The sequence below is a fragment of the Heloderma suspectum genome, chromosome 2 (genome assembly GCF_057233095.1).
Source record: "Heloderma suspectum isolate Gila_16-S chromosome 2, 16-S_ref, whole genome shotgun sequence".
NCBI classification, from domain to species: Eukaryota; Metazoa; Chordata; class Lepidosauria; order Squamata; family Helodermatidae; genus Heloderma; species Heloderma suspectum.
In genome coordinates, this window is record NC_139459.1 from 253,200,362 (window position 1) to 253,221,877 (window position 21,516).

Consider the following 21,516-nt stretch of genomic DNA (forward strand, 5'->3'; position numbering starts at 1 on the left):
TCACACACAGCTTCTTCACAGTGGTGGTTGGTGGCTTTGATTTTGGTGGGTCTGTGAATCCATTCTGGGTTTCAGTCAGAACCAGCCAGAACTCTAAAGGAGATATCCAATGTGCAGAACCCATTTTGGGAATAGGGTTCAGCACTTTGGATGCTCCTTTAGAGTTCTGGCCAGTTCTGACTGAAAACCAGAATGAATTCACATCCATGCCAAAATCAGAGCCACCAGCCTCCACTGCTTCTTCAACTTATTGCAATCTGGTTGTGGGAATTAGCCTGTAGATGAGCCAAATTCAGTTCCCAGCATATTTCACTCAATGGCCATGAGAAAGTCAATATCCTTCAGTCCACACTTCTGTAACAGAGTGGGGGTAAAAATTATTGAATCATAGAATGGTAGGGTTGGAAGGGGCCTACAAGACCATCGAGTCCAACCCCCTGCTCAATGCAGCAATCTAAGTCAAAGCATCCCTAACAGATGGCTGTCCAGCCTGGTCTTGAATGCCTCTAGCGTGGGAAAGCCCACCACTTCCCTAGGTAATTGGTTCCATTGTCGTATTGCTCTAACCGTCAGGATGTTTTTCCTGATGTTCAGCCGAAAATGTATCATGTGACTTAGAATTATTCTGTTCTAAGGATGAATAAGGTTGTATGCTTAGGAAGTAAGAAATGTGATATATACCACAAACAGAACTTCCTTATTACTTAAAATCTCAAGCAAAATATTTCTCAAAGCAGTCAGTTCACACTTTCAACTATAAGTCATCAAATTCTGAACAATCAAGCACATCCATGTTTGAACTGGCCCATAGGTTAGTGAAGTATTTCTTCATCAAGAAGGATGACTTCTTGATGCCACTGTGCAATTTCTGCCAGAGGAACTTTGGCTCTTAGACCACTAGGTGCCACCAGTGCTGCTCACCGCTCACCAATCCACAATTAATTCCCATATCAAACTGGTTTAACAAAATGGGGCCGCATCTAACACAGATACTAGATGTGGTCTACTGAAAAATAGTCTTTTCATAAAATATGAAAATGATTAATGATAAGAACTCATTACTTACATTTTTTAAAAAAACCCTCAGTCGTGACTTATGTTTGCTTTTACAAATGTATCACTCTGGTTTCACGGCTGGTATATATTTAAACATATTACACATTATTAACAAATGTCCAGAAAACGTGGTCAGATCCCTTTGAGAAAGATTGCTTTCCCTAAAGCTGCTTGAGAAAATATGCCTTGTTCACATTTTGCCAAGTCAGGGCTTGCATCTCTGTTTTGGTTTTAACAGTGGAAAATAATTTAATCTGGTGTTAACATCTGAAAATGCATAGCAAGTTTCTTATTAATCACATGTCTTCTTCTATTTTTCTTTTGCAGTGTAGGCATGATACAAATATTCACTGGAGTAACAAGACAAGGGGAAATGCCCACATGTATTTCATGCATTTCTTTTGATAGCTTTGTTTGCACAAAAGCAACACACAAACCCTCTCCACAGACTTGATTACTCTGTCAATAACATCCCAATTCAAAATTTAACAATGAACATTGACTTTGGGAGGTCCCCATGGAGAGGAACTGAGATAATATCAATGCATCCAGCTCGTTTAAATGCATATGAGCTAGGGACGTATGAAAATCCCCTTACCTGGAGTCTGCGGGGGGGGGGGGAGGCGATCTGTCCCTCCCCCCCGGAATCCTCGTTGGCCAGCTCCACTCCATGTTGAGTCCGTGGAGCCACCAGCTGGCTCCAGCCGCTGATGGACTTCCATCCGCTGCTGGTCTGCGGACGCAAATGGCACCCAGCAAATGGGGTCCAGCATCCGCTATGCCATTTGCGTCCCTGCTCTTTGCCGTGATAGGCTACGTAAAGATTTACATAGCCTATCACAGCAAAGAGAAGGGACATAAATGGCGTCCGCTACGCCAGATGCCATTTTCTTACGCAGACCAGCAGCGGACGGCAGCGGACAGACTGGACCCGGCCAGTGGCAGGTAGGATCCATTCCGGGGCAATGGGGTGGCGGAGGTGGGTGGTGGCGCTGGGGTGGCGGAGGTGGGTGGTCCGTTCCACCATGGACTCCGAGGGCGGAGTCCGTGGCGGAATTCTCTAACATCCCTAATATGAGCCCACATCCCTTTATGTCAGAATGCAACAAAGCTGATCAGGTGCTGGCAAGGATACCTTCTGGTTATTATATTACAAGTTTCATATTTTATAAAGCTGGAAGTTGTGCACAAAGACATATACATGTGCTAAACCTATAACTTTAAAACCTACTGTAATAAACATCATTTCTTTTCCTTCCATAAGAAAATAGCTGACTTGCCTCTGCTGCTACAATGCCACCTTTGAGTCCTGTCAGTCCATGGATGCTCTCGCATCCAATCAGAATCATGAATCATGAATCAGAACTATCAACAAGTTCACTGCTCAAAATGCTCTACGTGGACTTCTCACAATCCTCTTTCATTTTCTGCTTCCCAGTTTAACCTATGTATACATCTCAGTCCCTAAGAATGGTGACTAGCTTATGACCTCACAAGGTAACCATGCCAACTTCAATCATCTATCTATCTATCTATCTATCTATCTATCTATCTATCTATCTGTCTATCATCTAAATTACATCTAGGCTCCATTCAAGGAGGGACCCCTCTTATTCCCTCCATATTCTCCTTCTCCAGGAAGTTTGCCAGATTGGAAGTACAGAATACCAAGGCTGTTATGCTGTGCTAGTGTGATAAATTGTCCTGCCATCAGAGTGGTTAGTGCTTCTTCCCACTATAAAGAGATCTCAGTCACTTCACAGTTAAATCTACCTAGAGAACGAGTCACATTTACATTTTGCATGCCGTTGGGGTGTATCTGACTTTCTCTAACTAGGGACAAGCAAATCTTTTGGTTTCTCTTTTTCCTGCATTCAGTTAAAAAAATATATCTCAAGTTCTATCTCTCTCAGATATGATGAACTTTGCAAATGTTGGTAAATTCTCATACAAAATGAACTGACATTAAATTCTCACCCATCTGCACCAGCCAAATTCAGTGAGTACAGCTATTATATATTTATTTCATTTCTATACCGCCCAATAGCCAAGGATCTCTGGGCGGTTCACAATTCACTAGGGATGTCAGAGAATTCTGCCATGGATCTCGGGGAGGCCGAATGCCAGCGCATTCGGCCCCCCAAAATCGGTGGCGGAACGGTCTGCCACCACCCCTGTGCCCCCCCGGGATGAGACTTACCTGGGGCAGATCTTCCTGGTGGCGGCGGCTCTGGCGGCGGCTCCGGCGGCTCCGGCGGTGGCTCTGGCGGCGGTGCAGCGGCGGTGGCGGCGGCCAGTCTTCCGACCGGCTGCCGCCGCCGCCATTTCCAGTTAAAACAAAAACAAAAACAAAAAAACGTGATAGGCTACGTAAAGATTTACGTAGCCTATCATGGCTAGATTTTAAAAAAACACCATGATAGGCTACGTAAACATTTAAATGTTTACGTAGCCTATCACGGCTGAGTAAAAAAAAAACATGCACATACGCAAATGGTGGCGCCCATGGGCGCCGCCATTTGCGTTCCTTATTTTGGCACGTCTTAGTCTACGTAAACATTTACGTAGACTAAGACGGCGAAAATAAGGGGAACGCAAATAGCGTAGACGCTATGCTATTTGCGTTCCCCTTATTTTCGCCGTCTTAGTCTACGTAAATGTTTACGTAGACTAAGACGTGCCAAAATAAGGAACGCAAATGGTGGCGCCCATGGGCACCACCATTTGCGTACGTGCGTGTATGTTTTTTACTCAGCTGTGATAGGCTACGTAAATATTTATGTAGCCTATCACAGCTGACTGCAGGGACGCAAATGGCGGCGGCTATGGCTGCCGCCATTTGCATCCCTGCTAGCCAGCGGCCGGATGTCCAGCCGCTGGCGGAGCCGGCCGGTGGCTCCGTAGAATCGCTGCAGAGCACAGCCGGCTGGCCAGGATTCCGGGGGGGAGGAACGGAGCGCCTCTCCCTGCACCATCAGCATAATCCCCGAAAGGTAAGTGATTTTTGTACATCCCTACAATTCACACAAAAATACAACTGGCAATATTATAAATGGTTATGCAACATTACATAATACATTATAATACAACATAGTCTTTTTAAAAAATTAACATACAAAATTTAAAACAATTTAAATGGCTCAAAACAATTTCCGTAAACAATTTCAGTAACAGACCTGTTCAAGACAGCTGACATAAATGTGTCATTTATGTCATGAAATGCCGGAGAGTAGAGGGCAGTCTTAACCTGGCACTGAAAAGATGACAGTAGTGGTGCCAGCCAGGCCTCAGTGAGTCAGGGGGCCATTGCTAAGAAGGCCTTCTCCATGCTATACCATGTTATACCTGCCTGCCACATAGCTGTTAAAGATGGAAATCCTGCCAGAAAAAAGAGGTGGCAACCTGCTGAGTATGCACTAATATATTTGAATACACAGGGATTCAAGCTAGCGATGTTGGAGAATTCCACAACAGATTCAAATGAGTTTGGATTTCTATGAATCTGATCTGTGGATTCTGCAGTGCAGTGGCTTTTTCTGGGTCACATGGACTCCATGGACTTGCAGACTTTTTTTCTTTCTTTTTTTAACTTTGGGGTGGATTAGTGCAAATGTACCTTAGCACTAATATGCATTTCCACAAATGTGCATTTGCAAATGGGAACAAAATTCTTATACATCCCTTAAAGAATCCTATCCCATCATTGAGCAGGCAATGGAACAAAAGATGCCTGAGAATCTGCGAAACACAGATAGATTTAACAAAATCCATACATCCCTAGTTGTAGGTTTAACTGCAGTTCTAGACTGCTTTACCCAGAGAAGCAAAAGGGGCAAATACTGATGTCTAAGGGCCAAACTAGCTGCGAAGTTACTTGCAAAAATGGGGGGGGTCACCGAGAATAGGGTTTTTAAGTAATCACCTTCTGAACATGTGCCAACAGCTGCTACTGGGCTTAGTACCTAGTCTAATAAATGCAAACTGTGGAGACACAAGATGAGCATATGAACTCATAATAGTCTTGTCAGAATTTTAGGGCAGGGAAGCTCTCCTTGGACTACATCAGGGGCATTATGAGCTGGGGAAATCAAATCTATTGTTCCTGAACTCTGCCAACTTCACTAGAAAGTATTTTCCATTTTATGAAATCATCTTTTGTGCCAGTAAGAATACATAAAACCCCAGGAACAAAGGCAGTGGAAAGCATATAAACAAACCAGTTTGGCCAAAACATGGCAATGAAAGACCAAGGCGAGGGGGCATCATCTCCATGCATTGTTGTGCCTTGTTAAATTGTATCAGAAACATTTCTCCCTCTCTAAACCCAACCATAACAAAAAACTTCCATCAGTTCTATTATTTCCACTTGGATCCTGGATAAAGCCAGTTTAATAGGAAGATCCCATTTATTTAAATGGGTTCTTTTCCTTAGGGCTTTTTTTTTTTTTAATGCTAACTAATTCCCAGTTCTTTTCTGCATGGATGCTGCTGGTTAAATCAATGTTAGCACAGCACTAATTAGTGGTGAACTCATAATGTCAACTAATGGTCTGTAATTGGATAACTGAAAGCCATGCAACATTACAAAAAATAAATTAATAAGAATTCCAACTTCTAGCTCGCAGTCAGAAAACCTTTGCCTGTTTGTCACTACTCAAGAAAGTCAGTCCGCCGTGAATTCTGCACAAATATTTTATTCTGTTCCTGGAACATTTGTGCTGAGGCTTGTCGCTTTTGTCATGGGTAGGACGCGGACCATATGACAGACACTTCCACAAAGCTCCATACAGCTCACACACGCCAAAATGACTGGAAGTCTAACTGGAAGGAAAGTCATTCTTTACCTTCACCCTGAAGTTGTTTTTTTTTTTTTCTTTTGAACATTTATATAAGAAGAGTTGCATGATTATATTTTTTAATGAATCAACTGAATTTGCCATGAAGTCCAAAGTTTGTGCATTTGAAAATACTGAGGTTGCCCAGGTTAGGAAACAAATATCTCACCTACTCTGTAACCTTTGCAAGCAAAGGTCCTGAGAATATTTACCACAACTCTGCAACAAGGTATGCATTCATGAAACAGAACACTTGAGCAACAAAACAGACAAAAAAGCCACCAAGAGGCAAAGCAATCCAAAGTATTTGGTGGGATGGCAGTGGAGAGATCCATGGTGGTGCCGCCGCCACATCCAGGGCACTGCTAGCTCACAGCAGGCAGGCAGGAGGTGCGGGTAGATTTTTGACAGCCTTTGTCATGGCAGATTTTTAAAATTTACATGTTCCCTCCCACTGAAACCAATGGGAGGGAAATTAACTATGCCAGCTTCAGGTTGGCATAGTTGAGGGGGCAATCCGGGGCCCTGTGGGCAAAATGAGGGGGCTTTAGATCCAGTAGATCTCACCTCTGACCCACTCTTGACATGCCCACAAACAATGGGGGCATGTAGATGTCCCAACCCCCACTCAGCCGGCCTTTTTTGCAGGGGTTGGGGTTGTTCTGACACTCACTGTACTAAATACTGTTTCTGATTGGCTGGTGTCACCATGTAGTCGGGTCATGCTGAGGCTAGACCAATGAATCAGAGACATGCTCAAGGGTGCCATATCAAGTACACCAGGAATGGGCACCATGTGGCCTACAAGCCACAAGCGACCCCTACCACTTCACAGAATTCAGGAGTAAAAATCCCCCCCCCCAGTTGCAAACAGAATGGCATCTGGAGCTGCTATAGAGTGCCAAAAGGATCAAAATTAGCTTGCAAACAAGCTAGTTTTGATCCTTTGGTGCTTGTATTGGCCCCAGGAGTGCAGCCAAGTCATTTGTAGTGTTAGAGGGGCCTAGAGATCCATAAAGCTTGCTTAAGTTCATTATTGGTGTAATTCCCATGCTAGCAGGCCTCTGAGCATCATGTTGAAATGAGTCAGAAGGCCAATATCAAGATCTGCCTGGGAAGCAAAGTTTGTTTATCTTAGGTAGCTGTGCTGAGACTTCCACCCTATGCTGGGAATGAACGCTAGGTGCACTTGCTGCTGTTATGCTGCCTTGCTAGCATGTATGGTATAAAACCCATTGTACCCGATGGCTCTAGGTTCAGAGAAGCTGTCTGATCCAACCATTGGGTATGCCTGTGTGCTGTAAGTTACCCAATAAAGTCTCCTTGTAAGTAAACCTTGGAATCTGATTTATCACTATCTTGGCACCTCTAACCTAAGGCTTTAACACCCACAGCCAGGGCAACACAGTGGTCCATAGCCATTCTGGACACAACTATATTTTAATTTTTTAAAAAAAAATATGTCCTCCCTCCTGTTTTTGGAACCCCCAGGGGTGAGCAGCCCAAATATGACCCCCAGACCTCCCAAAGTTTCCCACTCCTGAACTATACAGTAAACAGAACCAGCCACAGTTCTTTCAACCCTTTCCACCCAATACCTTTAACCCTATTATGCCAAAGTCACTAGGCAATTTACTAGTCTCAAAAGCTGGAGGCAAGGAAGCCAGCTGGAACCAGGAGATGTCTGAAATCAGACTAGAGCTTATGCCATTTTATACTTCCCATAAATGTAGTTCAATCAGCTCTGCAGTGAAAGATTTCCAGTCCCCAGTTGACTGGAAAACATACATATTAAAGCTATGCCGGTGACCATATAGACAAAAAAAACTCTCCTGAGAAAATGAATGCAATTTTAGTAAGCCAAGGTTTTTGACTGCTGTAATCATTCTAATTACTTGAGAAGGTATCAATTTTTTCTTCAGAGCCTCCAGGGCCTTTCTGCCTTCTAATCAACCATAGGACCCAAGTAATTTAGCAAAATTAAAATAAAATAAAATAAAATAAAATAGATAACATTTATTAACGCATGATATAATTCAGAGCACAAGAAAATCCAGGAAATCTAGACATTCTCCCTTTTCTGTCCAGATTCTCAAAGCAAGTGTGAAATGTATCTAGTTCAGAGTAACTGCTCAACATGGTGGGCGGAAAGAGCAGCCTGATGTAGACATTCTACGGGTGAATGAATGGAATGCTGCCACTCAAGAGGAGGAAGCAAAGCAACCCAACTCTCAAGAGGGACACACAGCCATAGCAAGTAATTCCAGAAATTTCTGCCCTGCCAATTAAGACAGTCCTCAGATGACTCTTTTCCCCCCTTGAGATGGTAGGTCATTATGTTGCTAGGCACTACTAATCATGGGAATACCTATTTGCCAAGAAGCAATGTTCAAAGTATGACTTCTCCACTACTAAGTATTGGCACAGAAATACTAAGAATAACTTTTAAGCTGACTTATTCTAACATCCAGTTTATTTATTTTTTAATGAAATTTACATAGGACTCATACTCCAGTTAACAGTTGCAAAGATACACATAGATGAAAAGTTGCACTGTAGCTTAGGAAAAAGCAGGTGAAGATAAGACTCATAAATACATCACTAAAAATAAATTCTACTTCTGTTCTCCTCCTGCCAAGGAACCTCTGTGTTCACCTAAGAATCGAGATGGTTCTAAGCAACAGCTGGATTTTATTTAATTTTTTTTTCAAAACAGGGGAACAAGCATTGTTTGTTTGTTTCCTCTTCCCAGCAACCCCTGGGAGGGTCTCAGGTGCAACCTGAAACCACCTCTGCACCTGGTAGAACCTAATTTGAATGTCTGCAGCCTCCTCCCACTTTCCTTCTTAAGGCTGTAATGTGAACTCCATGGCTTGAACATCAGCCACATTTTTCCTCCCCTTCACCATTTTTCTTTGTTTGCCATCTTACCTGATGAAGAGCCCTGGAGAAAGCTTGCACAGTATTTTGTGACTTTGAGTTGCCTGTTGCCCTAGTATGGATTTTGACATTTTTCTTATGGTCAACATGGCTACCTTTGTTTTTAATAATTATAGAAGCATGTGGTACTAGACTCCAGAGCCCTCCTCCAAATTAGAAAACCTACAGTTGTCAGTTCAGATTACGGATGTTGGAGGAATCCATTTGGGGGAGGGGGTGGAGCTTGATGAGTTTTGTTGGCTCAGCCCCCAGACTTCAATCTGTTTTCTGCTAACTGGACCAACTTGGTCTGTAGCGAATTGGGCAAGTTAGTGGATTTTCCATGTTTTTTTAGTTTGCGTGAATTTTGGCTGCAATTTCCACAAATTTGCATAATTTGCACAAAATGTGCACACTATGGCCACTTGTGCAAATTTACACAAATTTCGGCTGCTATTTGTGCAAATTATGCAAATTGCAGGAGGAATTTGCAGAAATTATACACATTTAAGCAAATTTTGGCTGCAATTTGTGATCATTTTTATTTGTGCAAATTGCAGCCTGCCCTCCACCCCCACGCAAAAACTCACAGCTCAGTTTGCGAATGTAAGCCGAGTAGAGCAGGCAGCAGAAGTCTGTTAAGCCCCCAAAGGGCCAGATTTCCAGGCACCAGACAACCCTAGTTCAGACTAGGGATGTATGAAAGTCACTTACCTGTTCGCGGATTATGCTGATGCTGGGGGGGAGGCGCTCCATCCCTCCCCCTGAAATTCTGGCCGGGGGGGAGGCGCTCCGTCCCTCCCCCCCCCCGAATCCTGGCCAGCCGGCTCCACTCCGCAGGGATTCTGCAGAGCCACCGGCCGGCTCCGCCAGTGGCCAAACATCCGGCTGCTGGCTAGCAGGGACGCAAATGGCGGCGGCCGTAGCCGCCACCATTTGCGTCCCTGCAGTCAGCCATGATAGGCTACGTAAACGTTTACGTAGCCTATCACGGCTGATTAAAAAAAAACAAAAACGTGCGTACGCAAATGGCGGCGCCCATGGGCGCCGCCATTTGTGTTCCTTGTTTTGGCACGTCTTAGTCTACATAAACATTTATGTAGACTACGGCGAAAATAAGGGGAACGCAAATAGCGTAGCGTCTACGCTATTTGCGTTCCCCTTATTTTTGCCGTAGTCTACGTAAATGTTTACGTAGACTAAGATGTGCCAAAATAAGGAATGCAAATGCCAGCGCCCATGGGCACCGCCATTTGCGTACGCGCATTTTTTTTGTTTTTTGTTTTAATCAGCTGTGATAGGCTACGTAAACATATATGTAGCCTATCACGGTGTTTTTAAAATTTAGCCGTGATAGGCCACGTAAATCTTTACATAGCCTATCACTTAAAAAAAAAACTTGGAAATGGCGGCGGCGGCGGCCAGTCGGAAGACCAGCCACCGCCGCCGCTGAACCGCTGCTGGAGCTGCAGCCGCCAGGAAGATCCACCCCAGGTAAGTCCCGTCCCGGGGGGGCGTGGGGGGCCGTTCCGCCACCGATTTTGGGGGGCAGAATGCGCTGGCATTCAGCCTCCCCGAGATCCATGGCAGAACTTTCGTACATCCCTAGTTCAGACACAGTTCATCTTGGGAGACGGGTCGGATGTTGAACAGCTGAATCTTATCAGGCTGTATGGGCTTATTACTAGGGATATGCAAACTCACACCTGTCCAGGTTCTCTAGACACCCGCTCAGCCCATGACCCCACTTGCCAGTCCCTAGACCGTGCTCAAGCCCCTCCCAGACAGCACTCACCCCAGCAGCCTTGTCAAGCTCTGCGGTCACCATTTTTTGAGAAAATAAAATGGTGATTGCAAAATTGAGTATGTTTTTGTATGCGCAAAAATGCGCATTTTGCAAATGCACATTTTCTTATGTGCAAAATGCACATTTGTGTGTGTGCACAAATATATGCATTTTTGTGATCATTTTATTTCTCAAAAATGGTGACTGTGAAGCTCAAACAGGCCACCAGGGTGAGTGCAGGCCATTTGCCAAGTGCGGGCAGGGGGCGAGCAGGGGCAGGGGCTCGGAGGTGTGGGCAGGGGCAGTTCCGCCAGATTCCTGGACTGAATCGGGCACCCACGCCATCCCTACTTATTACCTCATGCAGCATTTATTTCATAAAATCTTCAATCTTACCCAATAGATGGCTTGCAGTGGCCCTTGTTAGATTAGTGAATTACCTCTAGCGACCACTTAATAGCATACTTGTTACTACTACACACTAGTAAACTGAGTGGTTGTTGGGTTTTGCATTTGTAGAGAAGCCAAAATGTGACCATAAATCTTGATTTGTACAAAGGTCCCAGGAGTCAATCACAGTCAGCACACAGCAACTGGTCAGCCCATTTCTCAAAAATGTATTCCTATATGGGGAATGATTCAAGAATGGTTCACAAGAACTTTTATAGTAATTCTGTGGCTGTGTTAGTAGTAACCGTGTCTCGCAGAGGTGTGCACCAGCCCCCCACCCACCAACTTCGACTCGGACACTGATTCAGTGTTCAGAACATTCTGAAATTTGGCAGTCTTGGTCTTCTCAGAAGGGGCAACTATCCCTGCACCGTTCATCTAATTTTGCCAAGAAATAAAATGGTTATCAGCAGTTCCTTTTTTTAAAAAAAAATCACTATAAAGCACAAAAACCCTCCACCTATTTTTCTGACATTGGGCAAGTGTAATGCCTAAGGATTATTAGGCCTGCAACTATCATCTGACAGCCATTTTTAAATATGCCTTGATAATGAATGGGAGGGACTAAGCCTCAGTTTTCCAGACATCAGCTCAGGTTTGGTACTGAGTCAACTGTCAAAGTGGACCAACTCCGAATCAGTCCAAGTGGAAGCAGGCCCTTTTCCAAAGTGCCAAACTGGGATCCAAGTCAACATGAGGGCTTGATGCACACCTCTAATCTCTAGTGTCTGGTAGGGAGCACAAGAAGCACAACTTGTGGCTGAACAACAAAGTCCATGGTTGGACAGAAGTGACATATACTGAACCACAGGTGTGTGTGTGGGGGGGGGGGTCACAGCTTCAGACAATCCTTTTATTACATGGTTGTTTTCTCCTGGATCTTTGGCAGCATGTGATAACAAAGAAATAATAACTCTCAGTCCACAGTAAATAAGGAGGTTGTCACAAATGAGGGTTGTGTCCAGTGGGAAATTATTGGTGGATGCTGGATAAAAAGGGGCAAGGCCTGGTAAAAACAGAGTCTTCTCTCCCAGCTCTTCCGGGCCTTGTGCTTCTCCGCTGGCTAGGCCAAAAGTAAGAAAGGCTCCTGTCCAAAGGAAAGTCTCTACTAGTTCATCTCAGACTGCTAGCATCCAGCCACAGTAGGCCTGGCTAGCAGATCCTTGATCTCGTCACCCACAGTATAAACGTATACATTTCTTAAACTTCAATACAATACTGAGCTGGGGGCAGCACAAGCCGTATTCAGGCATTCTAAAACTACATCTGTGAAGAGGCAACAGGGCCACATGCATCAGCCACTCCCCTTGACGGCAAACCTCCCCACATTTAGTAGGAAGGTCTGAAGAGGCATTGTAATCCCATTTGGCTGCCTGTGGTTGCATCTTCCCCACGATCAGTAGGGATGTACGTACCCTGTAAAATCCGCTTCGTCTGTGTTTCGCAGATTGCCAAGTGCCTTTTGTTCCATCATCCGCCCACAGACAGATGTGGATGATTTTTTTCGCAAGAAAAATCCACGAATAATTACGTAAGTATTTACTTAAGTGTTTACATAATTTACCTCAGTACGTAACATTTAGCGTATTGTCCCCCATTCCATTCAACGTTTCCTCAGCAGAAACGTATGTATTTTCCTATGCACGTAAATTTTGGGAAAGTAAAAAAAAAACAACACCCGAAAGTCCACAGACTCCACACAGCCTGAGGTTTCCGCAGGTCAGATTCTTAGAAATCCAAGCTCAATTTAGTCCATCTTTAATTTCTCCAGCATCCCTAATGATCAGGAACCATACATGTCCAAGGTTCCCAATTGTGGGAAGAACTGTAATCATGTTCAGCTGAACATCCTCACAATACCTTTTCGGACCTTCCTGATCAATGCCGTGCACATGCCACTGCAGCCCCTCCATGGGTATAGTTTGAGAATGCCTGACTAGGCCTACTATTGACAAGCAAAACATGGGCTTAAATCCAGAGTTCCCATGACCAGAACTGCGCTCATGGGATGTTCCTGCTGGATGAGTGTGAGAAGCAACTTTCACTTATTTGAAAGTGAAATTCCCCCCTGCAGTCACCTGTGTCCCTGGAAAAGCTGTTGAAGGGTTATGGGACCTTCCAGAACAGTGTGGCAGGTGGGGGTCTGCAGGGAGGATTGATGAAAATTGCCTGCCCCCTTCCTCCAGCAGGAACATCCGCCTGGATCACAGACACTTCCACAAATGGAAGGGGTCTTTTCCATTTGTGGAAGCGACCCACTGGACCCAACACATAGCTGTACATATATGGTTATTAGCATGCACACACAAAAGTGAAAAAAATCTAGATTCTAACCTATCACTGATTTCCGTTTGGATTAATTCCCTGCAACATCCCAAGGTGATCCCTCTAATCTATAACGTTAACTTCAGAGGTGACAACAGTTAAACAGGCTATTATCATGTGATAACACAATGTCACAATGATGGCATTGCTGTGGGAAAATGTGATCCCAGCCAATATTCCTGGAGGAAATAATGACTGGCTGTCATTAAGAGCATAACAGCTGTCACAAGCTCTAGTGGGAAATTGCAAGCAAGTACAGGATGGTATTTCAAATTAATCTGTGGCCATTCGTACATGGATCCAAGTAATATTTCAAAACAGCACAAAAGCAAATATCCTTGGATGAGATGGATGAAGGTCAGTTCCAGCTCAGAATTTAACACTATTTCCATGTTCAAAGCACTTCCATGGACAGAGAAACTAATGAATACGAAAAACACCCAAGTGAACCTGCTATTGTCATTTTTAAATTGACGAAGGAACTTAGTCATAGTCACATTCTGAAGAATGTCAGTTAATCAGTGGCAGAGGCAGGATTAGAATCAAAGGACACATCCTGTATTTGATGGTAAGTAATAGGTAGGGATGTACGAAAGTCACTTACCTTTTCACGGATGTGATTCACGGTGGGCGGGGAGGCGCTCCATCCCTCCCCCCAGAATCCTCATGGGGGGGAGGCGATCCGGTCCTCCCCCCCTAGAATCCTGCCAGGCCAGCTTTGCTCCGCAGCAGCTCTGCGGAGCAGCCAGCCAGGGCCGTCTGCAGGCGAAGTTCCGCAGTAGCAGCCGCCATTTGCGTCCAGCCAGGCTGCCGTGATAGGCTACGTAAGTATTTATGTAGCCTATCACGGCTAGCCCCCCCCAAAACAAAACAAAAAACAGCATATGCAAATGGCGGCTGCTACGGCGGCCGCCATTTGTGTTCCCTATTTTTCTCCATTTTAGCCTACGTAAATATTTACGTAGGCTATTAGAGCCAAAAAGGGGGAATACAAATAGCGTAGTGAGCACTAATTGCATTCCTTTTTTTTTTCGCCGTAATAACTTACGTAAATATTTACGTAGGCTAAAACGGCGGGGGGGAAAGGAATGCAAATAGTGCCCACTACGCTATTTGCGTTCCCCTTTTTTTCGCCGTAATAGCCTATGTATATATTTACGTAGGCTAAAACAGTGAAAAATAGGGAACGCAAATGGCGGCCGCCGTAGCCGCCGCCATTTGCATACGCTGGTGTTTTTGGGGGGCTTAGCCGTGATAGGCTACGTAAATACTTATGTAGCCTATCACAGCTGCAAGGACACAAATGGTGGCCAGAGCAGCCCAGCCGCGGCCGGCCAGGAGACCAGCCGCCAGAGCTGCCACCGCATCAGCCACTGCATCCGCCACATCCGCCCCAGGTAAGTTCCGTCCTGGGGGGATTCTGCGGGGGGGGCAGGGGGCAGGAGGCTGTTCCGCCACAGAATCCATGCTGGAATTCTCTGCCATCCCTAGTAATAGGATGGGTTCACTTCTACAGTATGGAACTGAATTCAGAGGTAGCAATGTGATGACAGAATTATCAGCACTTCACCAAAGTGTAGTTACCAGGATTCCAGGATTCATGTAAAGCAGCCATGGCTTTAAAGTGGTATGAGACCAATATGTTTGTGTAGCATAGACATAATAGAGGCATTGCGTAAGTCTGAGATAAATACCTCAGAAGCAAGCAAATCTTGCCTTGAAAGTACTGCTGCTCAAATTAAACCTGCCATTTTTTCTTCTAGTCAATCCACATTGATCATCAAACAGGATAAATGAATAGGTGGTGTGTAATATACATAAAAGAGATACTTCACCAGTTTAAAATGCCTAGAGAAAGGTTTTGACCTGGTGCTGAAAGGCTATAATATTGGTGCCAATTACACCTTCATCGGGGGGGGGGGGTGTTCCACACTTGGGGCACCACAACAAACTGGTGTCTCCAATGTGGTGCCCATGAGCACCAATGTGCCCCCAGACATCTCTCTTGGTGACCGCTGGGCTCCCTAACCCTAACCCTATCCCTATTTTATTTTATTTTATTTTTGCGATTAAGCAAAATGAACTGGGAGGAGTTGGTCCTTCAATTTATTCAATTTTGATCACCATTAGGCTTTCCTCAAAATTTAAATTAAAAGGAAACAGCTTGGTTGTCCTGGGAGCATTCCCTTCCCTCGCTCCTTGATCCCTGTGGGACAGTGTCTTCTGCAGCACGTCTTCCAACTGCCTTCTCCTATTTCTTTCTACCTCCAACTCATTTGTTATTTGTATTTGATTAGATTCATCTCGCTTTTCCATATTTTTTTCAAACTAACATAGCTTTTCCTCACTTGTTGCTGCTATGCTGTCCTCTCCCCCGCCATTCCTGTGTTTGTTTGTTTATCTCGATTTTAGACTCTGGAAAAAGCTGTGTTTGTTGTTTAACATCAACCCTTACTTCTGCTTTCTCCATTCTATTTCCTTGTCATTTTTGTCAGTCAATTCTGTCTCTTTTAGATTTTTACAAACCCACTCTTATTTCCATTTTTAAAAGCAAATATTGACTCCTGGGCATTTTCTCCCCCCCCCACCCCATTTTCAGTCATATTCAAGCATTTAGTTTTTTCTTTCTTTCTAAATTCTTAAAGAAAGGCATATTACAGCAGCCTATGTGTGTAGTGTTTGTACCCTCCCCCGAAGTGAACCATCTGTGTCTTCTCTGTGTTGATCGTCCCAAAACAGAAATTAAAGAAGGGTTTTTTATTATTATATATTATATTAATATATTATATTATTATATTATTATATATTATATTATTATATATTATATTATTATATTGCTCTTGGCTCTTATCTTATTGCCTCCGCTGACGTCCTGTATTTCTTGAAGTTAGCCTGCCTTCTGTAAAAGAACATGAAATATAAATAGGGATGTCAGAGAATTCTGCGACGGATCTTGGTGAGGCCGAATGCCAGTGCATTCGGCCTCCCGAAATCCATTGCAGAACGGCCTGCCACCCCCCTGCCCCCTGCAGATCCCCCCCGGGACAAGACTTACCTGGGGCAGATGTTTTGGATGGTGGCAGCTCCAGCAGCAGCTTCAGCAGCGGCGGCTGGTCTTCTGACCAGCTGCCGCCGCCGCCATTTGCAGTCTATGTTTTTTTCTCTTTTTTTCCCCATAGACGTGATAGGGTACGTAAAGACTTACGTACCCTATCATGTCTGGGGAGGGGAAAAAAACGCATACGCAAATGGCGGCGGCTACAGCTGCCGCCTTTTGTGTTCCTTATTTTTCTTCGTCTTAGTCTATGTAAATATTTACATAGACTAAGCAGAAGACAAGAAAGGGGAACGCAAATGGCGCCCAGTACGCTATTTGCGTTCCTCTTTCATTTCTTCGTCTTAGTCTATGTAAATAATTACATAGACTAAGACGAAGAAAAATAAGGAACGCAAATGGCGGCGGCCGTAGCCGCCACCATTTGTGTACACATTTTGTTTTTTTTGTTTTTTAACCCAGAGCCCTCCGCGGCTGGAAATCCGGCCGCGGACGGCCCTGGCCTGGGCCTGGCCAGCTGCTCCATGGAACCGCCACGGAGCACAGCCAGCCGTCAAGGATTCCGGGGGGGGGGAGGGACGGAATGCCTCCCCCCCACCATGAACAGAATCCGCGAAAAGGTAAGTGACTTTCGTACATCCCTAAATATAAAACAATAGATTAGAGACACCCGTTATTTGCTTCGGGAGTTCTGCTTTTCTTTAGTTCTTGTGTGTGTGTGCGCGCACGCGTGCACGTTTGCTAGGTTGTTGTTCCACCAACACTATACGTCCAAATTTCAAGACAGTGTTGAAAAAGCTGTATGATAAAGACACATAGTATTTAAATTAATTACCTTCTTATTTCAATAACAGTCCACTGTGTAGCAAAGTAATCCAGAGCAATATGAGGCATCTTCGGGGTGCTGGCCGGGGCAGAGGTGCAGAGAAGTTACAGCTCCTTGCTTTGGGAGTTTTCCTGGAAAAACTCACATTTCACCTGCCCTAGCACAGGTGTTTTTTTATGGAGAAAATCAAACTTTAGCTGTGCCCAGAGCAGCAACCACTGGGTAAAATACATTCAAAATACTCATTTAGTGTGTGTGCTAGAAATAAACAAAAGCAGATAAAAAAGAACCTCTTCCAGCCTCCCTGCCAGGTAATGTGTGTATTCAGCCACAGAGAGGCTGAGCTGGTGATTCTTCTGAATATGGGTTGTTTTGCACTTCAAAGAAACCTGCAGCAGAGATTAGGGACTTCTGCTTCCACACAGCTTCCTGTCTGAGTTTGGTCTGAGTTTCTGGGAATATCAAATTCAACCTGCGCCTAGCACACAAGCCAGTGGGCCAAACTGCCTGGGCTTTAGGGGGTGTGATGCCCTTGAGGGGGACTGGGAGGGGCCAAGGTGTCACATGCATGTATGGAAACTGGGAGAAGTTACAGCTCTTTGCTTTGAGAGTTTCTGTGGAAAATATCAGATTTCAACTCCGCCTAGCACAAAAAACACTGGGCCAAACTGTCTGGAATTTTGCAGGTGGCCTTTTTTCCAGAGGGGCGGAGAAGTCCCCAAATTTCATGCCTGTATCATAAAACCAAAAATAAGTTATGACCATTTGTGTTTTCCCATGAAAGTTAATGGTATAACGCCAAAAACGGGCAATCCGGATATCCGAACCTCGCATTGGATTTGGATCCAAGTCAGAGCAGAGGGGGTCCGAATCGATCCGAGGTGGATAGGGGTCACTTCTGAGGATCTGAAGTGGCATCGAAAGCGGGGGGGGGGGGTCCATGCACAGCCCTAGCATTTACTTCCCAACTGAAATCAATGTGACTTAAACCTAAGTCATCATAACAAACTTTCTCTATTAATTTCAATAGAAACTAACATCAACTAGACTTGAACCAGCTCTTTGTCTCTTCCCTCTTCATTATGCAGAAGGGGGGTGGGAAGGATCACATACAATAAAATTAATTTGAGCACTACCATTTAAAATTAGTTTAGTTGTTGTTAGTAATCTCTTCTAAGGACTGACATAAAACAGTCAGTTACTTCCCAGAACAAAACATCTCAGGATCCCTTAGGCAAGAAGGAGCCATGATAATTGATCTGCCTTAAATGCATTTCTACTGTGGGTGAAACTTCAAAAAGAAAAAAAAAGATTATTAGAAGTGTGCATTAACCCCAAGATTTGGCTCGGATCCCAATTTGGCACTTCAGAAAATGACTCAGCTTAAACCAATTCTAAGTCCATCTACTTGAACTCGGGTACTGACCCCGAGCGAAGATTCGGAAATCTGAGGCTTTGTGCCTCCCATTGACTAACATGGGAAATCAAAAAATGGCTATAATTTGTTTTCTCTTAGTCAGAACTGGTTGATATTTGCAGGCAAAGTAGCCCCTTAGGAGGGGATTATGCTTGCCAAATGTCAGAAACATAAATACAGGGCATAAATATATTTATAAATAAATATAAATAAATTTTGTATTTATATTTTGATTTATTTTTTTTAAGGGAGCTGTTGATAACTTTTTATTTCTTGGCAGAACCAGGTGGAAATTTCAGGGATAGTTGCCCTTTCTGAGGGGAGCAAGCCTGCCAAATTTAAGAATGCAGGGAGGTTTCTTTGTGCGAGAGCAGTCTTGATATTTTGAGGATATCCAAAAGAGGGTGAGATTATCCCCCTAGGTTACTTGTAGACCAGCTGTCAGGGCCCAGCTTCAGTACTGTAGTGGGCCTTGTAGGTTATAGCCAGGATTTGATTAAAGTAGCCTGGAAGGGCTTGGGCCTGCTCAGCCTCTGGAATGTCAGAGTCTGTGTGAGCTTATCTCTGTCAGCGTTCTCAGAGCAGAGCCAGGGGGAGCCACCCAACTCCCTGCCCACCTGCTGGCCTGGCCTTGGCAGGCACGGAGGCTGGAAGCCATCCGCGAGAACCTGGCAGAGGTTGGATGGGGTTTGTAGAGGGACTGCCCAGGTTGAAGCGCCATTGCTGGAGGCCTGAGCAGTGACACCCAGTTTAGACAGGGGCCTTGCTGAAAGGCTAGAGGCCCTTGTCTGGAGTTATGCCTTCCCTTTTAAGCTGATGCAAAGCCTTTGCTAGGAATATCTCTCCAAAGCCTTCTCTGTCTGGATCCATCGTCATCTGGGCTGTTGGTGGAGGCACTCTGCACATGGACTGTTAAAGATTTGCCATGAAAAGCACTGTGAGGCTTTTCAAAGACCTGAACTCTGTGTGTGTGTGTGTGTGTGTGTGTGTGTGTGTGATATTATTGCCCTATTTTTGTCTGTGGGGTTCATCACACGGGGGCAGAAATCTGCATCAATGTTGGGGCTTTCTCCTTGCAGTTTCATTGCAGGCTTAGATCAGTCTCCTTTACACGGTTGTTTCTGTCTCATTATATTCCATTCCTGACCTTTTCTCAGGGTGGCTACTTTTTTTGTGAAAAGCCATTACACACACTGGGGGCATCATGAAATTTCCTCCTTGGTTCCTGCCCCTTTCCCTCCCCTGACAGATTACTGTTAGTTTGGTTGTGATTGACACGCAATGTGGGGGGACAGCAACCTCCACTGAACTGCCTGAACCCTGCCCCCACAGGCGCCGGCTTCCCGGAAAACTGCTGGCATGCTGGCATGCTGGCCATTCTGTGTTGTGAAGTAAGCAGCTGAAGTCGAGAGCAAAAGTCAGTGCATTTGGCCTGATGACACCTGGACATGTGATAAGCTGTAATGTGCGATCTCAAGTGCAACGTGAAGAGAAAATTCAACCTGAAACATATAGTTTCATTCTAAGACATAGGATTGCCTTAAGTACTTAAAATCCATGTATTTCCATGTTAATTGGGATACTATGCAGAATGTTTAGTGTTCTGTTGTCAGCACAGACAATTTGCCAGGAAAAACGGCATGTCTTTAACCATATTTGTTCCTGATGTGCTTCCTGGATGGCAACAAGTAGGATGTAATTTGCCAGCGTAATAACGTTTTCCTGTATTCACACGGTGCTTGTACTACTGTGGATTGTGTGTGTTCTTGTTTGTCGTCAGCTCAGCGTACTGGCAGGCTGGGTTTCATCTACGACTTTTTGACTTTCCTCTGCCTGGATGCATGCAGTGTGGAGTTACCAAGGCGAAAGTGGTGGCACGGAACTCCTTGCATGTCTGGGTTTACCCTTCCCTTGCTCTTAATAGGCCTTGCCCATGTATCCTGGAATTATCAGCAAAAGATTCAAAGTTGGACTCTGTATGGGTGTGATTTTGTTTAGGCACTTTAAAAAATTTCTTTCTTGATTGCCTGAGGGGTCATTCCAGGAATCGTTCCCTTTCCTTGTCTGGGGTTTGGAACCCTGTGTAAGGATTGCCTGGGTTAAGTATGCCAGGAATCCCTTGTGTTCAGAACCATGGAAATGGCAATGCGGAAACCATGTTAATGAATATTTTAATCACAGTAGTAGTGTTTAGCTTTGGACTGTTCTGGAATTACACAGAGCCTATAGCTACTGGCCATCAACTATATGCTTTCTGAAGAGTGTAACCGTTAAGCTTTTGCTGTGGGATTTGCTGCAATAAAGAAATCTCACTGATTTGGGTGTCTGGTGTCAGATTGCCTGGGTGTGTGCGCTGGGGGGATTGGGAAACCTGATGCCAATGTTCTGAAAATGACAGACAGCCTAGAGGTGGCCCTAAGTAAGAAACCTGCAAAGTTTCAGAAGAACAGGTGCAGTGCTTTATGTGGAAAGGGAGCCCTCAATTTTTTTGGAGTAGGAATCCCCTTCACTCTCCATCCCCAAGATTTTGGGAACAATTTCTATGAAAATGGCACACATCATAGAGGTGTCCCCAGGCAAGAAACCTGCCATTTTTCAGCAGGACAGGTGCAGAGGCTAGAGAGTTATGATGCTTGAAAACAAGTTTAAGGCTCTTTCATATTGAAGTGTGATAGCATTGGAAGAATGGCCATCTCATGGTATTATCCTTGCCCTGTCCTGTTGGATTGAACTGCCTGCCTAAGATACACAAAAATGAGGGGGATTTCTGGAGAAAAGCTAATGAATGAATGAATTAATGAATGAATATTATATTATATTATATTATATTATATTATAAATTATAAT

At 44.5% G+C, this 21,516-nt stretch overlaps 1 protein-coding gene across 4 annotated transcripts in view; it reads right to left on the reverse strand.

The window, feature by feature from the left end:
* KCTD16 (potassium channel tetramerization domain containing 16) overlaps positions 1 to 21,516 on the reverse strand; it is a 304,464-nt gene that overhangs the window by 110,668 nt on the left and 172,280 nt on the right. The window contains exon 3 of one of the 4 annotated variants that reach the window (XM_084838773.1): positions 9,525 to 9,560. The exons of the other annotated variants lie outside the window; for them this stretch is intronic. Within the exon in view, the coding sequence (XP_084694899.1) occupies positions 9,525 to 9,560 (36 nt within the window). The remainder of the gene's footprint in view (positions 1 to 9,524; positions 9,561 to 21,516) is intronic. 4 annotated transcript variants of the gene reach the window in all.